Raw genomic sequence first — 20,058 nt, forward strand, 5'->3', positions numbered from 1 at the left:
CACTACTTTATGAATGTAGGCTTTCCCTCTGCAAAGAGAATCATCCTTATGAACTGGAAGCAACACAAGTCCTCATGCTTTGCACTATCGGAATGGATTTGAGACTATCTGGACCTGCTAAGCATGGAACGTGCCTCCAACTTGCTCTTTGACAATGACACAAACACTCAAGGACACTGGGACATTGCACGGACATTCATGGAAAAAGATCAGCACTATACCAATATGCTTTTGTAAAGTCGTCTATATTGTCCTGCAACCTATGGTTTCTTTTTTTTTTTTTTGTTATTAACATTAAGTTAAACACTATAATGTAATTTTCGTTTGTTTTGTTCTGTTTTGTCTTGTTTTGTAACTGCGTGAGTGTGTCTGTATGTATGTTGAGTGCGAGTGGTGTCTGGGTGTGTGTATGAGTGTGTCTGTCTGGGTGTGCTTTGTAGTGTGTGTGTGCATTGGTGAGAGGTATGGTTGGATATGTACATTGCAGTGCTATGCAGCAAACTTGTCATTCCTTTTGCCTTGTTTTATTATGATGTTGAAAAATCAATAAAAAAAAAAGTAAAAAAAAAAAAGAAACCAATGAACAAAGGCGTTCTTTAATGTCGTCATTATACGCGGCCGATTGGAGGAAAGTTAAAGCGGCAAAAGTCCAACTGGGTCGGGTGGGAGGGGTGGTTCATGGGTCCAACAAACACTGACTTTCACCTGAGAGATAGTGTTTGCGTCCCGCAAGACTCTAAAGCCAAACCCTGTTCTTTTTTCCTAAACCTAACCTAAGGAAAACAACATCAGTTCCCGGTGTTGTACCAGCGTAGTGCGTTTCCTTTGAAAGACACTGTATGCTAACATTAAATTTCCTGTGAAAACTGAAGTGTATTTTGAAACAATTTTGTTACAATGCATGTAACAGACAGAACAGGGTCTCGTCAACGTCAACAACCAACGCACCCAAGGTACCTCGTACGTGGTATGTGGACGGGGAAAGCATGAGCAAATGTAAATATGTGACAAAGTCGGAGTGAGAATGTGTTGGTGGGGCTTCTAACTATGGTGGCCAGCATGAAAATGTGAATGACCTTATCCATAGCCACTGTTTGGTTTGTCCATTCTGGGCTACTGTAGAAACCTGGCGATGCAATATGGAAGTCTTTAGACGGCTCATTCTAAGGGAATTAAAACATGACGACTCTTTATAGGTGATTATACACTAAAGAAAACATACTTTTTATATTTCATTTCTGCCAGTATATCCTCTAAATCCTACACAGGACTTTTAAGCGGTATAGATGTGTATAAAAAGAACAAGATTTTGTAAGATATCAGAAGATGAGTGTGACGAGCAGTTACACTTATCTTTTGGTAGTTTAATTCTGTGTGACTGTCAATTAACCTAAATTGTTTTTAAAAAGAAGTTTTAAAAATGTTTGTATTTTTAAGGGGCATATGGTTGGAGACTTGCCGAAGAAGAACTGCACTACAGTATTCCACAATTTCCCAAAGAACTTCAGCGACATGTACTTCTTCAGGCTGGAATGTACAAACCACGTCAAGTACACTTTCAGTAATGGAGTCAACATTAACGTCCATCCAGGTATGAATGGATGAAGTTATCAAAGGCACTGGAAAATGGTCCTTCTGTCTCAAATTCAAAGGTGCAAATATTTAACTGGAAGTTATTTATCACTAAGTCTTAGACTTCTACTGTGAGACATTTGAGTGTTTGGTGACAGAAAAGTTTATTAGCCTGTTTGGCTGCTCAGATAATGCTTGCTTTGGATGAGGAGAGTGACGTGATGCGTTTGAAGAATAGACTGCGTAGCAAGTAGCAACCATGACAACATCCACTGGTTTGTGGTGGAGTACCCTTTTTTTGTGGAGCATTTAGCAGCTGAAGAGACGAATAATACATTCAGGAGCTAATGATCAAAATCAGAGCTAAAGAGAGTAATTATTGGAATATTAGGCTTAGCTTCATCAGCCCACCAGAAACGCGTGTCTGCCGGATATGTTAAAGCCTGTATCTTTTCCTCGACAGAGCTGCCTCCTCCTGAGCTGACCTCTGTGAGTCAGGTGTCAGAGGGAGCCCAGGTGAGGCTCCAGTGTTCAGTCCCAGTGCCTTGCTCTGTCCTGCCCCCCTCCATCACCTGGCTTCCCCGAGACAACTCCAGGCAGGAGCAGACACAAATGCAACAGGTAATGGATCACTTACTCATTCATTCATACATTCATACAGGGACACACATTTGTAAGGATCAAAACCAACAATGTGGGAGCCGTGGTTTGTTTCAGGATATGACACATTTGTTGGTGCATTTGAATCCAGCTGCAGATTAACAATAAAACAAACTACAGTGGTAATGACTTCGTGGCAATGACGAAACATGTCACTCAGTACAGCAGTGTGGTTCATTGGTGTTTTAAATAGTTTTTTGGAAAACAATGAAACTCAGACCATCCTGACAGCTCAGCTGGGGAAAGGTTCAGTAATAAACTGATTTTTAAATCCTTTATTTGTCTCTCCTATAAAAATATGTTTGTCTGCATGAGAAAAATGGCACAGAAATAAAAAAAAAATACGTAACATATATCAGGTTTTGGATACACACACCATACTTGTTCAAGCAGTTAATCAAAAGTTGGATTTGTTCACAATAAGAAAAATTGTCATGCCAACCTTATTTCTTGAGTACAAATTTGAGATATTTGTAATTTACTTAAAGCAAAACTTTGACATTTTCTCTTGTTTTTGAAGCGCATTCTCACTCCAACCTTGTCACATATCAACGTTTGCTCATTGACTTTCCATGTCAACATGTCGTGCAAGGTACCCTGGGTGCATTGGTTGTTGACATTCTGGGACGCCGTGTCAAGTTCTGGCTGTTACATGCATTGTCTTCCTTTAAGATACACTTCCATTTTCACAGGAAATTTACCATTTACATACAGTCTCTGTCAAAATAAACGCACTACGTCAGTACAACACCACAAACTGACTTTAACAACAAAAGCACAGGGTTAGGTTTAGGAAAAAAAGGACAGGGTTTGGCTTTATAATGTTAGGGGGACACTAACATGGGCCTCCTGGATGAAAGTCGGTGTTTGTTGGACCCATCCAGCTTATTTCACTGCCGCAACTGCAGCAGTCTCTCTCAGTACTGGGACAGTTTGAAAAATTCCCACGAGTCACTTAGACACAAAAAACATGAGACAATAGGGTCCAGGTTGAAAACACTCCAACGTTTACTTTAAGTATTGTCATTTTATGCTACTCTTTACTTCTACTTGACTGCATTTAGGGAGGAAATACAGCGCATTTCTTTTAAGTTTAGAACACTGATTTTATAGTCACAAGTTACTTTAAAGAACAAGAGTACACATACAAAACATATGACTACATTATGAAATATAATGCATTGTTATAGATTAGGCTACCCAACTTTATACATAGTAGTTAAAAGCAGCTCCACTGATGTCTTACATGACTTTTAATTTTATATTATTAATAGAGCTTAACATCATTTTGTTTTCACATCTGAAATACATTTTGTTGATGATACATTTATTTAAAGGTAAACTATACAGGATTGTAAATGTTTGTAGATATGCTGACCAGCAAAAGTGAAAGTAAAAGCCAACCCTAAATTCACATATTTGCATTTTTTTTCCAAGCACTGTGTTTCTAGGATGTCTGCTGCTTATTGTCTGGCACTGGGTCACTACCTTTTTAAAAAGCCCCGATCTCACCTGATTGGTGTGGGGTTACATGCACATAAATGTCTTGACCACAGAAAAAGAGGGAAAAAAGAGAAATTACAGGCAGAGGGCAGACTCTCTGCAAAAACAATACACAACCACACTCTGTGAGTGGGTCAGAAGTCATGAGGAGAAATTTCTTTTGTATAACTCTATACACTGTTTTAAGGAAAAACCTGCGTAGTGCATCTTTAAGTTTGGCATGTCAGACATCTACTTCTAATGCAGACAAATAATCTGAATACATCTTCCTCCACTGTTCACAAATTCATTTGTATCTCAGTTTTCATCCGTTTTTTAATAGATTCAAGTGTATTTAGATGAATTTCTTCACAGTGTTATATAACAGATTATTCTTCATTTTTATTATTTATTTATTTTGTATTATTTTAGTATTCAAAAGGATATAAACTTTCCAGAGTTTTATTTCAAGTACATTCAGTAATCTAGATGTTTTCCTCTCTCTTTGTGTGGGCTGACAGACGACCATGACGTCCACACTGACCTTCATTGCCACAGCCGACAATCACAACCAGAGCATCTCCTGTTCTGTCACGTACCCGCTGACAAAAGGGGGCAGCAGCCCGCCGTCTGCATCCAGTCAGAGGCTCAACATCCTGTGTGAGACACTCAGTGTTTGTCTGCATGTGTTTCAGTGACGACAGTAGCTCCTTGAAAATGTCATCAGGAGTAACAGTAAAAGGCGAAGAGAGGTCAACACACGTCTTCATTCTTTGCTGATAATTCACTCTGCGTGGTCATTTTATAAAAAAGCCATTTGATACTTAGGGAAAGTTGACAGTGTTTCCATGTAGATGATGAAGAGTAGTATCATGATAACTCACTTTGCAGAATTGCAGACTTAAAGATTTTACTGATCCATTGGAGGAAATGTAAATGTTAAAAGCAGAAGAAACAGACCAGTAGGGGAGAATGGGGTTGGTTGTCACACGCTTTCATTTGAACTCTTCAAAACCTGTATGCTTAATAGATTCCCTTTCAATGTGTAATGAAAGCCTCAAGAGTCAGATAGGGATGGAGTGACTTTACACTCCCTAAACTTATTCTGTTTAAAAGATATGGACTGTCCAACATGTTTTGAGTACTTGTGACAATCATCCCCATCGCAGGGCTGGTTGTCACAGTCTTTGCGATTGGTTGTCCCTGTGTTTTTTTAATGGGGAAAGATTAAAATGGAAGCAATCTTAAAAATAAATTTAAGAAGATAAACTTCATTGAAGTTTTTCATTGAAATGCAACAACCTAACCAGCTCATGCACTGAGAGAGCAGGAATAAGCAGAAAAAAAATAATCCTTATAAATACCTTTTTCATCGTTATACAACATTATAACCCGTTCAGACCCCAAATATGTTCCACACACACATAAAAAGTATTGTGATAGTAGGTTTCTCCTGTAAACGCACTCATAAATTACTAAAACATTTTTTTCATCCATTAAGTGATGCTTTAAAACACATGACATATGTATGGTGCATTGGATTCATCATCACGACTCAAAATATCCTTAATTTCTCAAGTATCTCCAGAAAACAGTGTGCTGAAACCCTCTTGAAATGAATACTGTGCTTTATACACTGATTATATCATTAGAAATTTTAAAAAGAATGGTATTTCTCTATTTAAACAGTATTTCCCTATTCATTTTGGGATGACATTCACATCTCCTGTTTATTCCAATGGACATATTTAAAAAAAAAAAAAAAAAAAAGGCTGTAAATCTCTCATATGTTTTTTTTTCCTACAAGTGTAAGTAATATCACATCTCGTGGTTATTTAAAAGACAGTTTAAACACAAGTTATGCACTTTAAAAATTTGATTTATAGACTGAAACATGCCTTGCACTTCTTTCTTGCCTCATGGTCGACCATGCTTGTTAAAAAGGGGTGTGGCTACTGCAGTTCACTGTTGATGATGTGGAACACTGTGATTGGTTTATAGACATTTCATCTGTGCACTTGTGTGGAGTCAGATGACAGAAACGATAGATCTAGACATCCAACTTAAGTTATAGCCATTGGATGGATATAAACAACCTGGAAGAGAATGTGAAGCGTCCCCAACTTGGATTTTTTACCAAGCTAACAACCACATATTCACAATTTTTAATGGTAATAACTGTTTTATTATACCCATTGTGTAATAGCATAGAGGAGAAATAGAAGAGAGCTGGATATTTAGATTTTGGCATGGAAAACTCTAAAAGTCTTGTTACCATACTGTAAAGTGTCTTATGGTGCATTCGTTTTGTACTCAGAGGTCGGAAGTTGGAAGTGGGAATGACGTCACCTCCGAGTTGACAACAGTTTTTGCATTCTAGTTGACAACGGTTGACACGTTGGAAAAAACATGGACGTTACCGTTCTACCGTTGGGCTAGCCGTAGCCACTGTTAGCAATATCAGTTGATAACAACGCTCTATGTGGTATTTTGTACATAACAGGCAGTGTAGCAACATGCCCACGCATAAAAATTGAACAGTACTATGGGTATGGCTGACCCAGTGTAAAACAAATCAGATCAAATTGCTATAAACAGTAATTTAGCAGAGTGTTTACTCACTATGTATGTGACCGGCAGCCATCTTGAATTTGTAAGTCGGGGGTGATGCGGTTGCTCCGAGTTTCCGAGTTGGAAATCCGATCTCAGGGTGCGTTTGAGTTTAAACTTCCGACTGGGAACTGGGAATTTCTGACCTCTGAGTACAAAACGAACGCACCATTACTCCTGAGATGACCCTTTATGTGAGCTCTGAACCCAATCCTGAAAAACAACATTTTTTAACAGCGCCCTCTAGGGAGCGAGATCAAATGTGAGACAACCAACCCCATTCTCCCCTATTGTACATAGGTGTACTTTTGAGGTACTTAACTTGAGTATTTTTACTTGGTAAATTATTATTATGTTACTTTGTGCATCTGGTACACTTCAACCTAAAGGGAATATTGTATACTTTATACATTTATTGGACACAAAAAAGTAAACTGTTACTTTCCAGGTTAAGATTGTACATACAATAGACTATAGGAAGAGCTTATGAAATACAACACATTGGCTTGTTTTGTAGAGCACTAAAGCCGTGTCGACACATTTCAGATGTTTATTGTTGTCAGCAGTTCCACCAGTGTGACTTCCCCTCTTAACTTCTCAGATGGTTTCATTTTAATAACTGTTTGAGGCTTAAAGAGGCCAAATCATCAATATTTCACACACACACACACACACACACACACACACACACACACACATGAAAATAAGCTAAGACATCCCCATTTATGCAGCAGAACTTTGTTTTCCCTTTTTCCTCTCCCCAGCCTTAGGCTGGAGACCACTGGACTAAGCTACCCAACTGTACTGTACCTAACACATTCTCACTCCAACCTCGTCACATATCGACAAATGGTCATGGACTTTCCATGTCAACATATGACATGCAAACATATGTCCTAAAACTTCCAAATACCACCCAGATATTGATGATTGATTGATTCATTAACCCACTGACTCATTTGACAAGTTCTTCTTCTCTTCCTTCTTCCTTCCTGCCACTGTCATTACTGACACTGATTTATTGCCCATTAAGTTGCTAAATGTGTCAGACACAGTACAAAGTAGTTTGGGAATACAGTCAACTTGTTCCAACATGACTGCTACTCACTTGACCTGAAGGGGATTTTTGTTTCTTTTGCGCAGACAGAAGTTTTTCTTTAACCAGTCAGTGTCTGAAGAGCTGAACTTGTCTTAACTTGGTGTTAACGGAAGTAATGAACCACTTAAGTGTATCTGAAGGCATGACACAAGGTGCCTTTGTTAGTGTACAGTGGTAATGTGTTTGTGTTGTGGTGGAAGAAGTACTTCTTTTTTTTTTTTTTTTTACTCCTTGGTCCGGGTAAATCTTCTATATCCGATTGGCTCCAGGACATTCATTCATGGACACCTATTAAGTAGTTCCAGTGAAAATATGTACTCTCTGTCTACATTTATGCATTGGCTATGTGTTATCAGCATGTATCTGAGTAACCATAGCAACACTGGGATGCAGTCAAAGCCTCTGTTTACATTTTATTGCAGCGTCTTAACAAGCTAACATCTAATAACAATGAGTGAGTTCAACATCTAGTTCTTTAGCTCCTTATTTGCGTATTTAATAAGACAAAGGAAGAAAAATATACAATTATATCAGAAAACGACAGGTGGGACGAAAAACCATTGAAAGCTTGTAATTAAAGACAGCTGTATATGCTAACCACCATCTACAAACAGACATGAATATTTTTAAAATATCTACATGAAAAAATCCAAACAAGTAATACTTGAGATTAAAAAAAAAAAGACTAAAGAAGAAAAAACAAAAATAAATAAAAAAAACATTTTCCCAACAAGATATACTAGAGATTTTTTTATTTAATTAAAGGAGCAATAAGTGAAATTCATAATTTCTAGATTGAAGGAATTAAAAAATTGCTATGTGAAGAACTAGAGGTGTAATTTCATCTGGAGTATAGCATGACCTCACACACCCTCTCTCTGTGTTGATCTCCAGCCCATTGTTTACAAGCCGGTCCGGCTGCGCGTTCATGTACGTTCATATGAAACCCACCCCCCCCCCTCCTCCTCCTCCTCCTCCTCCTCCTCTCGGAGCCCTTGGCCCTCCCTCCCTATAAAAGGCTACAGCCAGTGAGCAATGGCAGCGCATATTTTCGAAATGAAATGGCAGACAGCGGAACGTCCACCTGAAGACGACCAGGATCTGATCTGGGGGGTGTTGGAGAGCAGAGGTAGAGGGAGGAGTGGCTCATGACACACTTTGTTTTGCTCTACAGGCAGTGCACAACAGCAAACCTAGCGGTGAAACGATTTCGCTTATTGCCCCTTTAAGGAAGTTTAAAAAAAAAGAAAAAAAGAATATGCAGTTTTCATATATGCAATACTAGAGATATACAAACTGACAGGTGGAGAAAATAAATGAAATACAATCTCCAAACAAGAAAAAGACAATTAAAAATATATATATATATATATATATATATATATATATATATATATATATATATATATATAAAAACATAAAACAAGGATTGCATAACATTTTTCAATTGCCTATCCCAGCTGACACTGGGCAAGAGGCAGGGTACACCCTGGACAGGTCACCAGACTATTGCAGGGCTAACTTATAGAGACAGACAACCATTCACACTCACATTCACACCTACGGACAATTTAGAGTCACCAATTAACCCGCATGTCTTTGGACTGTGGGAGGAAGCTGAAGTACCTAGAGAAAACCCACACTGACTTGAGGAGAACATGCAAACTCTGCACAGAAGGGCTCCCTCCTTGGGTTAAAATCAGGGACCCTCTTGCTGTGAGGCGACAATGCTAACCCCTGCACCACCGTGCCGCCTCATATCATTTACTTTTACTGTTAGTCGCAATAGCAAAACATTAGCTATCTGGCTATCTTAGCAAGTCGTATCTACAGTTCGTCCTATGTACTGTGGTAGTGAACAACATTTTCATTGAACCTTATGGGATGGTAATGATTGATCCAGGTATTAGTCAAACCCTCAGGTGTTACTAGGGAAACTTGTAGCTCGTGAAAAATTTAAAAAGATTTTGATTGCGAAACATGAAAATATAAATGAACGGCCTTTACTTTTCTATTTTGGCAAGTGACCATGGTATAAGCGGGACGATGCCCTTCAAGGTGTACATGATCAGGAATTCATGGACATCATGGAATTCGTGGCACCCATTGGACACCTGCCCATTGCCCATTCATTCCTGATAATGGACACCTCTCCCTTACTTAAAGGTCTAGTGTGTAGGAATGAAAAAATATTGTGAATGTTATATTCCATTCCTGGATCCACACAGCCTGCCTTATATTTTTTTGCATCACTTTGTCAACAGATGCTCCTAGAGACACTGTGGCAACACTCAACACACCTGTTCCTGTTTCTGAGGGCCGTACTGTGATGTTTACATGTCAGAGTGATGCCAACCCCCCTGTGAGCCTCTACACCTGGCACAGATCCGACAGTGGAAACGTAACAGAAAATCTACTATTTTATTTTGTTTTTATTGTATTTGTATAGCTACTTACTTTTAATGTGTGTGTGTGTGTGTGATCTTTCAGGAACATTTTGTTTCATTTTCAAATACCCTATGTGGTCAAAAGCGTGTGGACAATGCTTTACGATTAATCTTGTGTGTTTTTAGTCTGGAGCTATTTGTCAGGGTTTAAGCTTGGCCCCTTAGCACCAATGAGGAGGGTCTCAGCATTCAGTGATATTTTACGCAACATCAAACTCCATAAAAAAATGTTTTTCCCAGTTTGATGTGGAAGAAGTCGTGACTGAGCCCTGACCTCAACTCCATCCAGCAACTTCGGGATGAAATGGAATGCCAACTGCGAGCCAAACTTCATCGTCCAATGTTCTTGTGGCTGAATGAAAAAATGTTCCTGCAGTAAAAGTAACCTGGTAGATAATTATCCAGAGCCCAGAAGAGTGGAAGTTGTTAAAGCATAAGACTATTATCCACAGTTTTGGAATGCGATGGTAAAAAATTTATTGGGGCAATATTCAGGTGTCCACATACTTTTGGCCACTTTTGGATCACAAGTTTTGATTTCTTGCAACACTGGAAGCTGGCTATACGTACTGTAAGGATATGCTTATACTAAAGAAATGTAGGCACGCCTTATCAGTGTGCAATATGGAGGAAAAAAAAATAGTAACTGCACTTCAGTTCTAAACATTCATGTGCTATCACAACACACTTCTCCTATTGGATTAACACATGTAACACCACAGAGTCATCTCGTGTTTTTTCTCTAAAAAATTGGCTTTTAAATCTTTTAACTGAAACACTGATCACCTTTCCTCATCACAGCTGACTAAGAAGGCTGAGGAAGAAATCCTGGTCCTGCAGGTCAGCCAGGAGGACAGCGGGGTGTATCTGTGTGAAGCTCAGAGTCAGAGGGGTTCTCAGAGGTCCAGACCTGTGTTTTTGGAGGTCAGCGCTAATACAGGTAAACTAGAAGACACAATATATACAAATGCCAAAATGCTTCATCGTGCTAGTGCTCTTACTCTGGGGGTGGGACTCACCAGAAGACCCACAATACGATACTTTAACATGACTTAGGTCACAATACAATATTACTGCGATATGCTGAGTATTGCGATAAAATACATTGTAACATATTTTGGGATTTATTACCGTTTTTTCCAACTGCAAATGATTTCCCCAAAGGAAAACTTTGTCAAAAAATTTTGGGACGGAGTCACATACCTGGGTTCCAGTGTTTTTAGCGTATAATAAAAGCCTTCACTTTTAACAATGCTGTATGTACGCAGATCTTTGCCTATGAAGTAGGTGATGGACTGTGTTATTTTCTTAGCTCTCTCAGAGTTGGATGGTAGTTTTGTCAAGCTAAGTGTGTCCAGTGTTTTTTTGATTTTTTGGCAGAGCGGGTTTAGTGTTCTATCTCTGGATGGTGGAGGGTGAGCCCTCATGTTTGTAGTATTCCAAGAGGATTTTATTCACATATGACACTCATGTATCCGAGTCCTCCTTTCCTTCTGTGTTAAAAAATCCAAAATAAGTCCAGATGTTTGATTTATAATGCCAATGGCGCATTTGTGATTTCTTTCTCTGGTGCCTCTATCTACTACTGACCTCACCAGGAAAAAAAAACCTCAGCAACATCTAGTGGACTGATAATTCAATTGATTTTAGTCTTCTAGTACCAAAAGTTGTATTAAAATGTGTATTTGCAAATATGAATAATGTCTATGATGAAAGATGAGTACTTGGCGTCCGTGTATAGATACAATATTGCAATTCAAAATATCACGATACTATACCGTATCAATTTTTTCCACCACTCCTATCTTACTCCAGTCTCTTTACATGTGCTGCCTTGTAACTGTGCTGCAGGTCGTGACTTATGAGTTGGAGCAGTCAGTGAATCTTGATGAACACTGATTCATAAATGATAGTTTCTGAGACAGTCTCTGCTGCCAGTTCTTGTGCATTTAACTGTGTGTGTCAAAACTGTGTTTTCGTTTGTTCACATTCTTTGTGTCATGTAAGGTTTTTTAGTTTTGTATATGTGCAGTTCTTGTAAATAACAGATGACATAACTTCACAATATGTTACATAAAGCTAGAAAGTACAGTTACTAAGTAAAGTGAAGCAATGCGAAGTAAAGGAAAGCAAAGTGAAGGGTTGTGAATAAGACATGAATATGAAAATGTATCTGTGAGTGTGGGTGTTTTGTGTTTTTTATCCTGGCCACAACCATTCACCTGATACATTATATAAGAACTGGAGCTGTGCGTGCTGCTATTTTTCTCCATTGCAGTTTTGGATCTATGATTCAGAGTCTGAGCCTGGATTGGCTGCACAAGGCTCTGATCATGGAGGCTAGCAGCTAACAACACTAACAGCACAAGCAGTGCTAACAACGGCAACGGTGCTAACAGAGCTAAAAGTGTTAACCGGGGGGAACAGGAGGGTGGACGCTACGCTCCTGTGATGTTGCAGTTATCAGCAGGGACCACCATATGAGCACAGTGTAGAGCAGCAGTGATTAGCTCACCAGATACACACACACAGGAACTAACATGCACTCACACACCTACATGTCCAAACCATCAGCCGCAACAAAGGACAGAGAAGCTCAGATTAAATAACCCTGTCTTATCCCAACTTGTCAAATACCAATGCTTTGTCAATGGACTTTCATGTCTACATATGATGTGCTCGGTATCTTCCTGCATCTGTTGTTGATGTTTTGGGGCGCAGTTTCAATTCACGCTTGTTACATGCATTGTGTTTCAATTTCAGTTTCTGCTCATTCGATGCATACAGTTCTTTTTGAAATAAACTTACAGTGCTGGCAAAACACCTCATATTCACATTTATTTCCTGTAGCAACAAATCATGTGGTCAGGTTTTGGAAAAAAACATCATACCACAGCTCAACTGATCACTTACATAGAGGCGGTATTTGAGGAGTTTGGAATGAGAACGTGCTGGATTAAGTGACTTCATTCTCTACTCAGGAGGCCATCAGTCCAGTTTCTTTACATTAATAGTTTGATGCTATAATAATGCTCTGAATATTATATACAGCACCTTCAAGTGAGTTGAGGGAAAGTTAGAAAAAGGGGGCCCTGATTGCAAAATAATTCAGTAAGATTGAAGATATTTTTCATCTGACATCACAAGGTGGAAAAAACAACAATAAGTAACTCGTACTGGTTATTTCAGCTTATAAAAGTTATCTTTTTTATTTAAATCTGTTAAATAATTGTCCCTTGTTATGTTGTATTTTATTTCTGTTTTTCAGGTGGCAGCGAGTGTGTTGTTTTATTTCCCTACATTATGTGTGGAGTGTTGTTTGCCCTCTACATCATGACTGTTGTTGTGGATGTGTTCAAGTATCGGAGGTAAGAATAGTTTGTGTGTAATGCAATGATACCATCAACATCTCCCCTTCATGCATAAAGTTATTGCTTTGGGGGTTTAACTTTTTATTCCTGGAGTTTTCTTTGTGTAATCTAATAGCTCCCATTTCTTGAAACCCCACATGCTGGTGTTGAGCAACAATTTATCTGCGTGTCAGTGCTTTGCCTACAAACATCTTTGCTAGTAATTTTGGCTAACATTCCTTCTCTGTTTGTTTTCTTTTCTCCTTTCAAGTATTTGCAGGAGGCTGAAGGTAAGTGGAAATTTTTGTTTGACAGACAGCCAGACAAGAGACGTGAGAAACGTTCCCCTGTTCAGCACTAATACAGTGGATCTGATAAGGAGTTTTGACATCCTCTGCATGTCACGGTCTAGTCACAGTCTGGTCTCGCTGACATCCTTGGTCCTCTCTGTTTGACTGGAGGCAGGAAGTCGGGGTGACTAATCTCTGAACATGTGATATGTCATTTTTCCTTTTAAAAAGTGAGTGTTTTCCCTGAAGCATTCTGAAAATAAACAATCTGGGTCTAATTGATTTTCAAAATATACAATTGTAAAAGTAAAATGTCTTAAAAGGCAAATAAAATGATAGCTGGGATAAACAGATTTCCTGATAAGAGAGGGTGATTAAATCTTGCTGCCTAAAACTCAACTATTTCTGAAGATGTCTAATCTTTTCTTCACACACTTGCAAAGAATAAATGCTATTTTTAACATGGACGTTCATTTGTGATGTCTTGGAACAGTTTACCTGGTAACCATTACACAACAACTAAGCTGATTTTGGGCCTGATCCCCCCCCCCCCCCCCCGATAATCGTCAGCAAAGAACCGTTTTTTTGATGGTTCTAAAGATCGTCTTGCGAAATTGTCCTGTGCTGTGAGATCCAACAAACACCAACTTTCATCCGAGAGAGCGGTGTTCACGTTCCGTAAGATTCTAAAGCCAAACCCTGTTTTTTTTCCCCCTAAACCTTACCATGTGTTTTTGTTGCCTAAACCTAACCACGTGCTTTTGTTTCGGAAACCCAACCATGTGTGTTTGTTGTTGAAGGGGGGAAAAAAAAGTCAATTCACAGTGTTGTACCAACGTAGTGCATTTCTTAGACTGTATGTAAACATTAAATTTCCTGTGAAAACGAAATGTATCTTGATAGAAGAGAACTTGGTACAGCGTCCCAGAATGTCAACATCCAACGCACCCATTGTACCTTGCACGTCATATGTGGACGTGGAAAATCCATGACCAAAACCTAAATATGTGACAAGGTCAAAGTAAGAATGTGTTGTAATGAGAGGCGTCTAACGGTGAGCCATATATTGAATATACATGATGTATCATTGCTTGTTCCACAAGCCATATATAAAAAGACTACAGCCACCTGTATGAGACTTGCTTCAGCATTTCAGTTCTCTGACTCTCTCCTGTGGCTGTCTCCCTCCCACAGACACACACGCATAAAGAAAGACTCACAAACATGATATGTCTCACACACACTCTTCCGCCCATTCAAACAACTTTCTCCCAAGTGATATTGTGTGGGCAGGGCGAAGCGTGTTTCTCATCTGCAGGGCTCCAGATTGCTAACATTACTATTTAGTCTCATTTTGCAAATGACTGCAAGTTGCAGATATTATTAATAAATGTACTAGAGAGCGGTTGGTTAAAGATAGTGTGAGCAGAGGAAGCAAGTGTCTTTGTACCTGCAGGGCTCAACACCGTGACTATTTAGTCACATTTTGCCTGTGGATATTCTCATTCATCCAGGTCATAGTTATCTCAAGGCAATTGAATCAAACGCAACTGGACTTGGTTTTGTCTTAGAAGACGTTTCACCTCTTATCCAAGAGGCTTCATAAGTTCATGCTTGTCTGACTAGGCTGGAACTAGTCTGACAAACTGGTGTGGAAGCACCCAGGTATTTAACCTCTGGGGAGGTCTTCACAAGGCCAATGATGTCACTGGTTCGTTAGTGCTCCAATGGTGTGTCAACGACAGTCGTTGAAACTCCTGCTGCAACGGTTGTCACTGGAGTCGTTAGAGTCACATGAGGCCATTTGTGAACGACCATTGTTTTTAGAGGTTAAGTTGTTAAGCCTCCTGGGCAAGGATGAAAGGACAGCATTATAGGTGGGGGATAGGTGGTGTCGCAGACCTCCTCCTCTATTGAAAGATGGCTTTTCCAGTTTCACATAGATGGCTTCTTTTACACCTCTTTCAAACCATCGGTCTTCCCTGTCCAAAATGTGCACATTGCTGTCTTCGAAGGAGCGTACTTTCTCCTTGAGGTGTAGATAGACAGCTGAGTCTTGCCCTGACGAGTTAGCCCTTCTATGTTGGGCCATGCATTTGTTTAGTGGTTGTTTTGTTTCACTAATGTACAAGTCTGGGTATTCCTCACTGCATTGGACAGCGTACACTAGGTTGCTCTTCTGAGTGTGTGGTGTACGGTCTGTCCACTGAATTGATGTGTTCAGTGAAAGCTTGTACCTCTCAAGAGGTGAATGATCCACAAGCTTTCACTGAACACGTCAATTCAGTGGACAGAAACATCAAGTTCACAAGAGAAGATGTTAAGGAGAATAGTTTGCCCTTCTTGGATTGTGACGTGGACATTACAGAGGACAGAGGCCTCCACATTGGGGTATACAGGAAACCCACTCGAACAGACCAATACTTACTGTTCGATTCTCACCACCCACTGGAACACAAACTAGGTGTTATCAGGACCCTACAACACAGAGCTGATAACGTACCTACCAGCACTCAGGCCCAAGGGAAAGAGCATGAACATCTGAGGGAGGCTCTAAAAACTTGTGGTTACCCCAGTTGGACCTTTGTGAAATCAGCAGCCTGTCCCAGAAAGAACAAGGTGGGTGAGGAAGAAAATTACATTTTAACATTGTCATCCCCTATGTGTCTGGGGTATCTGAAAAACTCAGGAGGATTTTCAGCAAACACCACATCCCTGTGTATTTCAAACCCAGTAACACACTCAGACAAAGACTGGTACACCCAAAAGACCGTACACCACACACTCAGAAGAGCAACCTAGTGTACGCTGTCCAATGCAGTGAGGAATGCCCAGACTTGTACATTAGTGAAACAAAACAACCACTAAACAAACGCATGGCCCAACATAGAAGGGCTAACTCGTCAGGGCAAGACTCAGCTGTCTATCTACACCTCAAGGAGAAAGTACACTCCTTCGAAGACAGCAATGTGCACATTTTGGACAGGGAAGACCGATTGTTTGAAAGAGGTGTAAAAGAAGCCATCTATGTGAAATTGGGAAAGCCATCTCTCAATAGAGGAGGAGGTCTGCGACACCACCTATCCCCCACCTATAATGCTGTCCTTTCATCCTTGCCCAGGAGGCTTAACAACTTAACCTCTAAAAACAATGGTCGTTCACAAATGGCCTCATGTGACTCTAACGACTCCAGTGACAACCGTTGCAGCAGGAGTTTCAACGACTGTCATTGACACACCATTGGAGCACTAACGAACCAGTGACATCATTGGCCTTGTGAAGACCTTCCCAGAGGTTAAATGCCTGGGTGCTTCCACACCAGTTTGTCAGACTAGTTCCAGCCTAGTCAGACAAGCATGACCTGATGAAGCCTCTTGGATAAGAGGTGAAACGTCTTCTAAGACAAAACCAAGTCCAGTTGCGTTTGATTCAATTGCCTTGAGATTAGTCACATTTTGTGACCATGGAGCACCAGCACAACTTGCAAATACTATTAATATATGAATATGTAAGTGTTTCGAGCTCACAGTATGAAAATCCTCAAATTTTAACGGTGCAGCAGCCTGTCTGTCTGGCCTGTCATGAGCCCAGTACTTCAAAATAAAAGCACCAGTGGTTCCACTTTGATTTATTTAATTATAACAGTACTTTATTCATTACTATTAAACAGTATTTGTTGAACTTAATCATGACTAACAACTTTATTTAACCTTATTGTAACTGTAGTTCATTTATAATTTTGTATTTTAGCAGTCAACAGTACTTTAGAGGAGATTTCAAAATATCATGATATATATTGTGTATCACAATATAGCCTAACAATATTGTGATATTACTTACATATCGCCCAGCCCTAGGGAAGCTCATGGACAACCAAGGATCATCTGTGGCCCTGCTGTCTCCACGACTGTATCCCTATTTCTTCCTGTTTTTTGGGTGAATTTTCACTAAAAAGTAGTACAAAAACTCACAGACTCACAAACTTCTCCCTGCCCACCGTCCACCATGTTTGCTTTCTCTAAAGTCATGTTTGATTGTGAGTGATTTACATTTTTGTGAGTCAGGACTTTGTTTGTGAATAGGATCTGTTAGTGTGAGGTGTGTTGTTTTGGCCAAATTGTTGCACTCCACACACTATAGGAAGAAAACTGTTAAATGTATCCTTCCATGTCTTTATGTGTGGGGTCTCTCACTTGTTTCAAATCAGATGTTGAAAGTTAGTGTTGGTCAGCTGTTAGCCCCAAGGTCAGACCGTACCAGCACTGAGGTCAGTTTTACTTATTGCACCACCACTGTAAATGATTCACGTAGAACAACATAATCACAGTTAAACTGTCCTTTTACTTCCTCCTTTCAAAGCCTCTCTGCAACATTACATAGAGTAGTGAAACTCAGTCGTGTTATCTAATATTGCTCTCACATCTGAAACTACTGAGAACATGCTCAATTAAAAAGTCTACTTTTTTTCTCTTTTAATTTTCTCAGCAGATTGAGCTGAAGGGGGAACACACTTACGATGATCTGCGGTCCTGCAGTGTCGCCTCTGACTATGACCAACTCCAGGTACCTGCATAAATATAAAATGAATGACAAGATATTGAAATAACTATTGTCCATGTGTACTCATAATGGGTTACATGTGAAAAGTAGGGAAGAGGTATTAAAGGGTGATGTAGCAGATATTTATCTGTGTTGATGTTCAGACATGTTGGGGCATGTTCTAACAAGTGTGAACATGCTCCATTCACAAACCTCTGCGTAAGCTTGTGTAAAAGAGACAAAGTTTAAGTTTACTCAAGGCCAAAATTACGCAAAAGTCAAAAGCAGGCAGGCGGAGGAGAAGACAGTGGATTTAAGTGGGCTGGTGTGTGTGTTACTGGGCTGATGGGGAAGTGAGAACAAGTGTCCATGTGTGTATTTCATCATGCTTATGTGTCTCCTGGCTTCCCTCACCCTCCCTCCCTCCCTCACTCCTTCCTGTTACGGGTGTCTTCCTGCCCGCGGGAGAAGCAAGTGAAGGAGCGAAAGCTGCCAAATGAGACATCCTTGGTTTCGTCAGTCTTAATGTCAGTTACATATGACGTGCTGCACAGCTGTATCACCTGTCAAACCAACTGGAACAAATATCCACAGAATCCCTTATTTAAGAAGAATTTAAAAACTTAAAACATTGCCCTCCCTCATACATAGAGAGATAGGAACACGTGAAATAAGCAATTAGCTGACAAAATAATTGTTTGTTGTTCTACTTGGTGATTTATGTTTTGGTGAAGACTATGAATGCTCTGATTCTGGCATTGTGTTTTTCATTTTGGTTTTAAAAACGTGTCATTTTGGTTTTAAAAACAAGAAGAGTTATATGATGATAATATGATGAGCTATGTAATAAATTAAAAACATATTAAATGCCATTAAATATCCTTTGAAAAAAAAGCTGTTTCTTTTTAAAATTTTATTTTCTTGTTTTGGAGGTATTTAGGGCCTTATAAGTACATTCAACAGTATATAGTTTTATGTAATTATCTGTGTTGCTGTGCCAATGCTATACTTATTTTTTTATCTTCTTTATTTTTTTCATCCCAACAAGTCTCGACAGCCTAAAACGATGCCCTCTGCCGACGTTCCCAACTATGAAAACTCCATCGCCCTACAAGCCATTTTAAGAAATCAACCTCCGTCAAAACGAAAATGAAGAATGAGTGAAAGTCTTCCTTAAAGTGGTCTAGAGAAATATATCAATGCTTCAGATTTTAATATATCTAGATTTTGCATCCAAAAATGTCAAATGTCTCTACTTCATGTTCTTTATCTACTTGCAATCTTTAAAGCTGTGTCGAGTTCTGTAAGTGTGAATGAGAAGTCTCTGCCAGAGTTTAAGATGGACATCTAAGGGAAAAATAAAGACTTTTAAGAAGTTAAAGACTCCTTAATTTTTTTTAATTACAATAGCTTTCTCTACTCTTGACAAACAATATGTTCAGATCATTGGTAATGTGCTGAAGCTTGAAGTTTTACATTCTGATACATTCAAAGGGATTTACCAAAATCAAGAGAGGCTGTATTGTGAAGGCTAAAAATACTGCAGGTTAAGAGGTTAAAACCAGAGAGGGATGGCGAGCTTTGCTGATGTTAACAGCACAGCCTCATTTTCCACACAACTTCAGTCAGACTGCTTCAAAGGATTTTCTGTACGACACACAAAAAGGCGATGTCATTTCTGCCTCATTGATTTCCACTCTGATCTCTTTGATCTGCAGAGTGACACATAATCTTTGGTCATTTACTGGCTCACAGAACACGCAGGCTTATGATGTGAAGTAGACAGTAGATAAATGTTGCCGTTACATGTTTCTACAAACCACAAATACATGACATTGTATGTTATTTATGTAGCCAATATGTTGAAACTTTACATTTCTTTACATTTCAACAATGCTCTGGTTAACCTGTGGTTAGGTTGAGGCTTAGGTTTCAGTAGTTTTGGCTAGGGTTGGGCTGAAAACACTCACTTTTTGTGGCACATTCTCATCAGGAAACACAGTGATGTC

The 20,058-nt window shown here is 39.4% G+C and overlaps 1 protein-coding gene across 3 annotated transcripts in view; it reads left to right on the plus strand.

Moving 5' to 3' along the window:
* The window catches only part of LOC117263026 (myelin-associated glycoprotein), a 30,049-nt gene extending 10,628 nt beyond the window's left edge, over positions 1–19,421 (plus strand). For 2 of the 3 annotated variants that reach the window (XM_078175895.1, XM_078175897.1), the window contains 9 exons: positions 1,438–1,591; positions 2,036–2,193; positions 4,236–4,374; positions 9,688–9,824; positions 10,672–10,810; positions 13,139–13,238; positions 13,492–13,510; positions 17,996–18,073; positions 19,098–19,421. In XM_078175895.1, coding sequence (XP_078032021.1) covers positions 1,438–1,591; positions 2,036–2,193; positions 4,236–4,374; positions 9,688–9,824; positions 10,672–10,810; positions 13,139–13,238; positions 13,492–13,510; positions 17,996–18,073; positions 19,098–19,202 — 1,029 coding nt within the window. In that variant the 3' untranslated portion in view covers positions 19,203–19,421. The remainder of the gene's footprint in view (positions 1–1,437; positions 1,592–2,035; positions 2,194–4,235; positions 4,375–9,687; positions 9,825–10,671; positions 10,811–13,138; positions 13,239–13,491; positions 13,511–17,995; positions 18,074–19,097) is intronic. The other variant, XM_078175896.1, reaches the window with a different exon arrangement.
* The last annotated feature ends 637 nt before the right edge of the window (positions 19,422–20,058 follow it).

Source organism: Epinephelus lanceolatus, chromosome 16 (assembly GCF_041903045.1).
Source record: "Epinephelus lanceolatus isolate andai-2023 chromosome 16, ASM4190304v1, whole genome shotgun sequence".
Lineage (NCBI taxonomy): Eukaryota > Metazoa > Chordata > Actinopteri > Perciformes > Serranidae > Epinephelus > Epinephelus lanceolatus.